At 34.5% G+C, this 10,800-nt stretch overlaps 1 protein-coding gene across 1 annotated transcript; it reads right to left on the bottom strand.

Moving 5' to 3' along the window:
• Positions 1 to 2,824: 2,824 nt before the first annotated feature.
• On the bottom strand, positions 2,825 to 4,857 carry LOC133285773 (uncharacterized). Its single transcript, XM_061483054.1, has 3 exons — positions 4,045 to 4,857; positions 3,719 to 3,911; positions 2,825 to 3,601 (listed from the first exon to the last, which is right to left on the bottom strand). Exons 1-3 carry the CDS (start codon positions 4,486 to 4,488, stop codon positions 3,042 to 3,044), a joined length of 1,197 nt encoding a protein of 398 aa, XP_061339038.1. The 5' UTR covers positions 4,489 to 4,857; the 3' UTR covers positions 2,825 to 3,041.
• Positions 4,858 to 10,800: the final 5,943 nt, after the last annotated feature.

Raw genomic sequence — 10,800 nt, 5'->3', positions numbered from 1 at the left:
AATTTATCGTCAGTTTATAAGTAATGAATATTTAAAAAAAAATCTTAAAAGAAATTATTTGTACTGACTTGACTGATTATCTCTCACAAAACAAGTGGAAAAGTTATGACTATGATAACTTCAAGAAGAAAAATTATATAAAGACATTTATTTACATGCACATATATAAAGTATAGTTACATTCCGAGCCTATATTTTATACTTAGTTTAAAGTTGTAAAACTATACAAGTTAATTTTTCCATAAATTTAGAGACAAATATGATGTAATAAAACATTCAAAAGATAACGGTGTTTAGAGAAAAAAAATAAGTAAAGGCAGATTAACAATATAAAATTAATATATACTTGAATATACAATTATCCTTGTTCAAAAAATTACAATATTTACATATATAATATGCATTGTAGAATTAACTACTAAAAAAAAACTTTTTTAGTGAGAGAATTGTTATGAAATTTTCATCGCAAATTTTATCTTCACATTTATTTTTCGTCATAAATTCTCTCGCAAACAAGATTTAAGACGAAATTTATTACGAAAATTAAATTAGCCAAGAAATTTTACGAGGAAAATTTTATTAAAATTTTGTCATTAAATAGATTTTTTCTAATTGTCATCCTTCCAAAAATTTAGGGGTAACCACCACGGTTCGAGAATTCATATATCCCAAAGTTTATTTATTATATTTTTCTATTTTGAATTTCGAGTTATACCATAAATCTTAAACTTTAAATAAAGATACATATCGATAAAAATTAATATTTATTTGTTACTAAATCGACCACAAATAATTCTTCCCTTTTATCAGAAGTAGAATAAATTATTTACAATCTCTTCTCACCCTTTTCCATCCTCGCGAGTCGAAGTGTTTGAAGAGGTAGTCCTCTGGATACAATCTCCATGACCCAAGACGAGAGTATGAATTTGAGAAGAAGAAAAAAATCAGAAGTGTCAAAGTCTGATCAGTGGTCAGAACTGAGAAGTGAAAACTGAGAAGAGAGTGGTGACATGTGAGAGTATAATCAGTCTGAGGCATATAAAATTTAGAAAAGCACCAAATTTGTTAAGAAGCCAACACAGACAAATATATATATATGTGTATGTTCACTTGTTCAGTGTTCACTATTTTCAACCTTCCCAACCGTCACTACGAAATGCAATGCCTCTCACGTGTCATGCATTCCAAGGCCCTTTAAAGGTACCTTCCCCTCAGACTCGGAAAGAGGATAAATATGTTAAATTACTAGTTACTGCCCCTCAGTCACAGTCAAATTAACTGCTCACACACACTTTCTCACTTTTCTTTTTTTTACTGTGGGCCCCTCAGTTTCATGATCTCCTGCCACGTTTTGTTTTTTACCAGCTCGGGAATAAATTCACCACACCACGTTCTAGCTACTTGTTGTTTTTGTACTATCCAAATAAAATTAATGAAAAAGTTGACCAATATTTTTGTGGTTTATTTTAGAATTATTTATGTTCTTATAATTTTTTTTATCACATATGTCCCTGTGGTTTGTAAAAAGGTATATTTTTTATCATATATATCCGAGTGGTTTCTTATTTTTTACAAAGCACAGGAGCATATGTGATAGAAAAGACCACAGGAGCCTAAATAATTCTGAACACAAAAGCGTGAACTTTTCACTAAAATTAATAAAGCTAGACATTAGGCAATGCTTGCATAGATTTAATGTCAATTTCTTTTCCGGGATTTTGGAAAGGATATCGTAAAGTAAAGATTTTTTATTTATAGGCTTTATACCTCTCCATTAATAACAGAGGTTGAAATTTTGGGCAAAGACATACAGAGCTCATATTTTTTTAAAATAAAAAAAAATTAAAACACACAATTTGATAAGTCTATAATAAAAAAGTTATATTTCTGCGGTGTAAAAATAATTTCGCTTTTTTCTACTTTTTATTTATTAATCGAAGTATTTTCGGAAAATATTTTATTGTTTTTTCTTTGTTCGCTCTTGATCTTCACGGATTTCCTGTTTCTGTTTATTTCGAGATGGCACGAATCTTTCGTTCTTCTGCATCGTATGCTGACGTAACCAATACCACCGCCCTCTTCCCTAGTTCCTTGCTTTCTATAATGAAAATGAGAAAATACATAAATAAGGATTTTATTGATTAATCTGATTTCATGAAAAGATGCGAAAATTTTAAGAAAGAGAAGTTGCATCCCTCTTTGTCTCCTTTCAAGCGACCGAAAACGTTGCAAGTAGTAACTCCTCTCGAAGAAATCAACCCAACAGCAAATGATATAACACAGTAACACACCACATTAATATTGAGTTTATAAAAAAAAAGGACAAAATAAGGTGTTATATAAAAAAAATTCTCATAGCACAACACTTAAATACATTACAAAAACCAAGCAGAGAATTGGTTATTTATTTATTAATATATATATTTATCTTTATAATATAATAACGAGAGAAAAGTCTCTCCAGTGCTTCAATGTAATGCATTCATTCTAAGATACTACGAACTTTTCTTTTCTTTTGTTCTTAACCTCAAATAAATATTGTACTTTCCTTTTACATTTAATGTGTATTCAATCTGGTTAGTTTATAGACTTGATTCTTAAATAAATATCACTCTAAAGAGTTTAAAGGTTATTTTTTATTTAAAATAAGAGTAAATTAAAAATAAAATTATAATAAAATTTTCAATTCAGTACAAAAATATTTTAGACAAACACGCTTTTAAGAGAGAAAATTTTAATTTAAAATATCCAACAATTTTTTTTTCCACAAAATCACTTTACAGAATGACAACATAGACTTAGATTTTTGCAAATATTTACTTCTTTTTTTCAGCTATTTTATTACATTGATTGACCATATATCCAGTTGCTTCTTACAGAGTCCCCTCCCAAAGGAAAAACGGAAGACGAAGAAGGGATACCAAAAAAAAAAAAAAAAAAAAAATCGAAAAAAGCCTTACTCTTATCCAAATATTTTGGTTATATTTTTTACTTAAAACGATTTAAAGAAAAAGTTAAAAAAAGAAAGTGCAAAATTTCTTCTATGGTTTGTCCTTGAGAAGAGAGGCTAATCCGGTGACCACCTTCGCTCCTCTCTCAACACTCCTCACTTTCACCGCCGGCGGCTGCCACGTAGGCGTCCCCACCGCCGGCAAGCTCTTTTCATCACCGGTAACAGCCCCCAGCACCGGTGACGAGGTCTTCTCGCCGAAGATCAGTTCCAACTCACCACAATCGCTCTCCACCGAAGCACCGTCGCCGTCGCTCAGTTTCTCCGGCGTGCCATGCACGGTGGTGGAGGAGGAAGGCGGCGGATTCGCTCTGGTGCAGGAACTGGACAGCCACTTAGCTAGCATGTAATCTGCCTTCCTCCACGGCGGAACGTGCATCCCTTTCTTCTTCAAGCTCTGTTTCGCCGACTCCGATACGGCGGCGACGATCTGACAAAGACGATCTGATTTCCCGACGAAAATGCAAGGCAGATACTGAAGGATCGCCTTATACGTCCCCGTCGATCGAGCTACCTCGAACTCTGATCGGAAATCGATATCAATTATCAATCTCTCACCTTCCACAACCACATCGATGTATTCATATTCACCTGAATCAAAACCAGAACATTCAATTTTTTTCTAAAATGAACTTCAATTTTGAATTGAAAAACAACGATAATTTTTTCAGTGGAAAGCAAAATTATAAGGGGGGAAAAAAAGAGTACCGGCGGGGTAAGATAGAGTTTTGTCCCATTTGGATTTGCAAATGGAAGAATCGTAGCCGAGAGACGAAAGACTTTCCGTGACAATCTTTCTCAAATCGTCTTTTCGTTTGTAGACCTTACTGTTCTTGTCAACGATCTTCGATGTGTCAGCTAAGAGGTTTCTCTCGGCAACACTTGCACAAGGAATCAAGCTCTGCACGAAAAAGAAAGCACGGAAATGGAGTTTTAGGATGCTGCGAGAAACAGCGAGAAAAATCGAAAACCCTGAACTAGCTAGCTAAGCTTGAGAACGGTGAGGTTTTCGCAAATTCAGTTAGTTAAGTTACCTTGAGAGCGTCGCCAGCGTCGCCGAAGGAGCCAGAGGATATTGATTCGCCAAAGACGTCGAGTTCCTCGTCAGAGCTGTCGTTGCTGTTGCCATTAAAGCAGTTGCAGCGGTTGCGACCGTACTTCGCGGCCGGTGGCTGCTTCTCGTTACTCTCTTCGATAAAACTCTGCACCATTTTGGCCAAGCAAACCGAGCTTGGCTCGAACTCCGTTGTTGTTCCAGCTCCGTCTTTGTTGTTGGAGTGAGGAGCATCGCCGGAGACAGGTTTCTCCGATGAGGAGGAGGAAGTTTTCAACACGCTTGGAAACTGCCGGTCGAATATGAACAGCCTTTTCAGCCTCGACTTTAACACCGGCTTGACGACGTCGTTTCGAACCACCGCCGTCGCTTCATTAAGCTTCGGTGAATCGATGTCGATTGGTTGGATCTTCATCGGAGGCATGATTAATAAAAAGAGAACAAAAAGAAAATAAATCGCAAGAGCAAAAATTCTCGAGAAAAACGTTTCTCTTTGTAACAACTACTCTATCATCTATGTTCCATTTTCAGAGATGAAGCATCGAATAACTTCTAGGCTAAGCGAGGAGAGAAGAAGAGGGAGGTAAAAAACGTTTCGAGGTCAAGGTTCCCGTGGAAAACGTAACGGGGATGATCGGAGAGACAGGCATTGTTAATAGACAGGAAAGACAGCTTCGCCGGAATTATCATTTCCCCGGCGAGTTCACCGTCGTCAGTGGCGGTTTACGGTTGAGGAAGATAAATAGTTTCAGGAGCTTTTCTTTTTCTTTTTCTTTTTAATCTTCGTTCTGTGTTTAAGCGTTTTGGATTAGGTGTGAAGAGTGGGAGGGATGAGAATTTATAGAGAAGATGCTGAGTTGCTGACATGGGCCTTAGTTGCCACGTATGATCCTACGTGGCATGGATGATTTGGGACCGAAGGGAATCACGGAGCGTTAGGATTGGTGACGCGTGTGGGGGAACATTATCGTGCGCTATACGCATTGGGTTTTTGTCAGGAGGAATTTACAGTGTTGCCCTTGCCACTAACGTGGAATATCGGGTAGATGCCCCTCGTGTTCTGGGGTTATCGAAAACCACCCACACTGTGCAGAGTGATCGTGGTGATTGTGCATTACGACTACGTGCTTTTTTAAAGAAAATAAATAATTGTTATTTTTGAAATTTTAAATTGCAAAAGGAGAAAATTTGAAACCTGTGATGTGAGACGAGAGATGTTGATTTTCCTTGTATTTCCCAAAAAAAAAAAAAAAAGAGATGGTGATTTTTTGTGAGGTGTGTACGAAGACTATGCCGTTAGGTTGTTATGAACCAGAGGCTTTGGACACGTTTAGGGTAGATCAAGTGTGTAAAATAATTCGTGATAATATTTTCTCATTTTAATTTATTTAAACAAAATTTAACAATATATATGTATCACAGTTAAAAGTTATTGTAAACATAAATATATAATATGTATTCAATTCCAAATATATTAAATAAATTTTTATAATAAAATATTATTTATTTTTTAATAAATACATTGGACAGATAAATACAAAGATCGGAAATAAAAAATAAAAAATTCTGCCCAGCTATATATAGAAAAATTTGATGTAACTTTCCTGTGTGTATTTGGACGCAATTTGAGTATACTGCTCATTGTCCTCCTGTCGTTATAATTTTTTTTAGAGTAAATATCCTTTTTAGTCTCTGGCAATATCTACGAAGTCCTTTTCAGTCCCTGGCAATAAAAAAGGACCAAATTGGTCCCTGAAAGTACAAGAAAAGAGTCACTCTACATATTTGGGAGTTGACATAAGGACTAACATGGCCCTTTTTTTGTAATTTCAGGGACCAATTTGGTCCTTTTTTATTGCCAGGGACTAAAAAGAACTTCGTAGATATTGACGGGGACTAAAAATGGTGTTTACTCTCTTTTTTATTAAATATCGTCTTTCCCCAATTCATATTAGTTTTTTCTACTTTATGTATTTGATGATTTTTAGATTAAAAATATTTCGGTTTCTAAAAATATATGCAATATTATATTAATTTTTTATTTATCGGTAACATTAAATTTATTTTTTAGTGAATTATATATATTCGTTCCAGTCTTCAAGGATAAATTTAATATTAATTTAAGAATCAATTTTTTAAAAATAAAATATGACATTAAAAATATGATTTGATGTTGCATATATTAAAGTTTTAATTTTGACTAATTTAATATTGATTATATTTTTAGAGGATTGAATTTTGTTTACTGAAATATTAATGATCTAAACTAATACAAACTTGTTTCATTCTCCATTTTTTTTTTAAATTATATCACGATACAAAACTCACACAGGGAGAATAGTTTATAAAATAATTATTTATGAAGAGTTTGTCTTCAGTGTATATAAAAGAATAAAATTTCAATATGATAAGCAATCTTAATGAAATGGGAAAAACTTATACACACAAACTTATTTCTTTTCTTTTTTTGTAAATAACACAAACTTATTTCAACATACGGAAACATTGTATTCTTTTTATAGTTTATAATTTGTTAGTGTGTCATAAAATTCCCTTGAAGTTGTCATTAAGTCAAATTAATGTTAATATGCTAAATCATCTTAATGAAATGGTAAAAGCATATGCATAAAAAAAACATATGCATAAAAACATTTTTAATATGCAGACACCATTTTTATATATTTTATAATTTGTTAGAGCATCATTATACTAAAAAATATATAAATATAATATTTTAAGTAAATCTTACTCTTATTTTAATAATGATTTCAACTAAAAATTCAGCCATTAATCTTTTTCTTCTTCTAGTTTCTCATCTCAAATCATATATAACAATTATATTTTTTCAATTTTTGGAACCCATAAGTTCCATGGGTAACAATAACAGCAACGTAAAAGAAACCACAAGAAGATATAGATTCCTTAAAGGTTACAGTAATTTTTTACGGAAAACTTTGTCTTGCTCCTTACGAAAGTGGAGAGAGGCATGAATTAATGGACAAATCTTAGAGACACAGTGCAGTAACTTGGAATTAAAGCCGTTGAGTATTGAGAACAATTACAATGGCGTGCACTGCATAGAAATATTAGTTTATTTAACCCAAAGACAAAGCATAACAGGCAACAAACACAAAGGTTGCATTATCTACAATAAAAAAAAAAAGAAAAAAGTGTGTATCATTTTAAAGGAGATAAAGTTGTATCATTTTAATTTAGAGAAAAAAATAGATTATAAAAAAGAGAAAGTAGACAAAAAAAATTAAAAGTGTGGGTCTCACTTTTTTGTGAAAGTGAAATGACACAAGTTACGTCATTTAAAAGAACAAATATTTTTCCCATAAAAAAAGGTTGCATTATCTATAATGATAATCAAGCACCTTGTATAAAGGTTAACTTTGATTTTCACTGTCAATAGTTTCTCTTTAATAGAAGATCTATAACTAGCCTTGTAAGTTCTTGTAGAGGGCTTGTTTGGGAGTGAATTTTAAGAGGAAAAGGAAAGAAAATAAAGGATTTTATTAACTCCTTCCTTTGTTTGTAAGTTTAAAAAAATAAATAATTTTTTTTACAAAATCCTTCAAAATTCTTCTTGTTCTTAAAATTAAAGTTCTTTCATTTTGAGCCGTTTTTAACTCCCAATCAAGAGGAGGGAATATCCTCTATTTTCCTTCCATTCCTTCCCATTTCTTTCCCTTGGATCCCCTCCCCTCCAAACTCCCAGACAAAGCCTAAAATATTTTGTCCATTTCGACTAACTTTTTATATCTAATAGTAAATCAAGTTTTAGAAGTGTATCTAATTATCTTGAGAATAAATTGTCTCATGTATCATTTAATGAAATCAAGTTGTCAAATGATTTTAGTCATCCAAAAATAAATCAACCATGGCAACAAACAAAAGAGAGGGAGCGCGTTAGAATAGAGCGTGAGAAAAAGAAGAAAAAAACCCATCAATTTATCTCTACCCATCAATTTATCTCTAAGGTGGCATTTGGTAGGAGAAAAAAAAATTCACTCGAGAATAATGATTCCTATAAATATGGAGGAAAAATAAATTTTTTGCGAATTACCAAAAAATTGTTTGGTACACCAAAATATTACTGAGAATATTGGCCCAATATTACTAAGTCTATATTTTGTTAATTGTCAAATATTGCCAGGAATGTTAGGTGTATTTACAAAACTAACCCAACATTTGTCAACGACGTGATCCACAAAGATAAAGCTTCCCAGTTCCCATCAAACTTCACTTTTCTTTTCTCTTCCCTTCTCCCTTACGTTTCAACCTTGAATTCCCTATGGTTTTGTTTTTACCCTTTCAGATTAGCATATGCAGAAACAGAATAGGTAGCTATAGCTAGGAAACTTTGTCTGAAGATAAAGATTGAATCTTTTTCTTTGAGTTAGAGCATGGAGAACATGAAGATCAAGAAATATTATATCTTTTCACAAAAAGGGTGTCCTGATTCATGGCCAGGTTCAGAAGATGAAGCGAGAATATGGTGTACTATCTTTCTCTCTAAAGATTTTGTGAATAGCAGGGGAGGTTAATTTTGTCGATATATTCGTGTCACTATTTTGTGGTTTCCCAAGAAATTGAAAATACCACCACACGGGTGGTATTTTTCGGTGGTAATCTGATATATAAAATACACATAAAAGCGAATCTCGGGAAAATTGCTTTCCTGGAAAAATTTTTCAAAATGGGCTACCAAACATGGACTTCTTAAAAGCTCATCCTCACTTTCCTAGGTATCAAAAAATAATCCCCCTACCAAACACCGCATAAATGATTGATATTAATCATGTTACTTAGACATGTTGGGCGTGCGCAGCGAAAATAAGAAAGAATGCAGAAGAGAGAGATAAAGGAGAATACGTCAAATTTTTAACGTGGAATGCCTTCCTCAACGTGGAGAAGTAAAAACCACGAGACACTGGTTCAGAAAATCTTCCACTATGTCGAAAGAAAGATTACAAAGAGTCAAGTTTCCCTAGTCTTTCACTAAAGGTACAATCAAGCATAACCAACAATGGTGGTATTCAAACTTTCCTAAATAGGTCACACTCAAACTTCTCTCAAAGGGTATTCTCACTAAATCCCTTTTTAAATCTCCAACTCATTACAAGTGAATTCAAGGGATTTTTCTAAGGTGAGAGGACCTTCACATTCTTCCATGATCTTCTTCAATCAATATGGTAGGTAACATTTATTGTAGGTGGCTGGAGTTCTTGAGCCCTGCACCAATAATTATGGTGCATGTCACAACTAACAACATTAATGGAAGAACCTTCCCAACAAATAAGCATATATTGGAGGTATTTGGAGTCTTGAGTCTTGCACCCATAAAATAAGGTGCATGCTAGCATTAATGGAGGAACACCAGCCAACAAATCTCCCCCATCGGACATTAATGAGTCAAGTTCAGCAGCATCCCGGTACCTTCACAACAGTCTTCAAATTTACTATATGGTACTAGGTTGGTTATCTTGTCTAACTGATTTAGATCGGTGTGCACTTTGACGAGTTTGAGTTATCCATCTTCCACCATATCACGGACTTAGTGATACCTTGTAGAAGGTAGTTTCACTCATGTAGAGTGTCTTGATTGAGCTCCGTTGAGAGAATTTTCAGACATGGAGCATACATCTGTATGAACGAGGTAAAGAACATACATGAGTAGTTTAGGTTGATTCAGTCTCACAAACGAAACCCAGTGTTGCTTTCTAGTTAGGTAATATCTGCAACTCTCCAACATTTGGCCTTTCAACCCGATCAGTAATTCTTTCTTGTTCGAATTTGAAGTCATTTATCATTCATGTCGTCAAGATGTTTGTGCCACAACTCCATACTGTGTTCATCTCAGACAGAGTTGGCCACTCCACCATTTATTTTTCCTTACTTCACGTACAAGGAGCCTTCCTTCTTACCTCGGGCCACTATCAAGTTTCCCTTGGCCAGTTTTCATCTACTTCATCCAAAGTAATTTGCTAACACGACATCATCAAGCTTGCCTACAGAGCCTAGATTCAGACACATGTCAAGCACGTGCCTTACATATTTTAGCACATGTCGGCACCTAACATACGTGGTCACGATTATGTCACCAACCCCAACAATCTTGTCACATGATTTCCCAACTTTACAACTTTGAAGTCACCACTTCTACGAGAGGAGAAAAAAACTATATGGACTGACATGGAAGGAGGCATCAGAGCCAACGATCCAGGAATATTCATTATATGCAATGTTCAAAAAATTGTCATCACCAAGGAGGAATATCTCGGCCTCAACATTAGCAACTACCGCAGTGGTGCTATTGTCTTCTTTCTTTTTTGGCACAATATAATCAGGCTTCACAGTGCCATTTTTCTCGTCTGCCTTCTTTTGTTAGGCTTCCCACAGTAGAAGCACTTTAGCTCATATCTCGGCCTAGATTGGCCTCTCGACTTATTAGGTTTGTCACGACCCCGGCTCTTACTTCGACCCCGGGCGTTGGACCTTCCCTTGTTCTCAACAACGTTCGCCTCATATGTGCTAGTTACACCTCGTTCTCTTCTCCTAGATTCCTCATTCAGGATGTTGTCTGTCACGACGTCCATCGTCAACTTTCCATTAGGAGATAGGTTAATTAAAGTAACTACCAAAGTATCCCATCTTTCTGGCAGCATGCTCAAAAGTAGCAAAGCCTGCATGTCGTCATTTATTTTCAGCTTAACTTTAGACAGCTGATTCA

This window comes from Gastrolobium bilobum, unplaced genomic scaffold (assembly GCF_033153095.1).
Source record: "Gastrolobium bilobum isolate Gb01-03AN ecotype WA unplaced genomic scaffold, APGP_CSIRO_Gbil_v1 utg1991, whole genome shotgun sequence".
In the NCBI taxonomy this organism is placed as follows: Eukaryota; Viridiplantae; Streptophyta; class Magnoliopsida; order Fabales; family Fabaceae; genus Gastrolobium; species Gastrolobium bilobum.
Note: the sequence above shows the minus strand (reverse complement) of the source record. Positions and strands in the feature narration are given on the sequence as shown.

Excerpts from the sequence above, each read along its gene's own strand:
- LOC133285773 (XM_061483054.1), bottom strand. The coding sequence starts at position 4,488 with ATGCCTCCGATGAAGATCCAACCAATCGACATCGATTCACCGAAGCTT. Across the intron at positions 3,912-4,044 it reads ACGCTGGCGACGCTCTCAAG|AGCTTGATTCCTTGTGCAAG; the intron begins GTAACTTAACTA and ends TTTTTCGTGCAG. Across the intron at positions 3,602-3,718 it reads AACTCTATCTTACCCCGCCG|GTGAATATGAATACATCGAT; the intron begins GTACTCTTTTTT and ends GTTTTGATTCAG.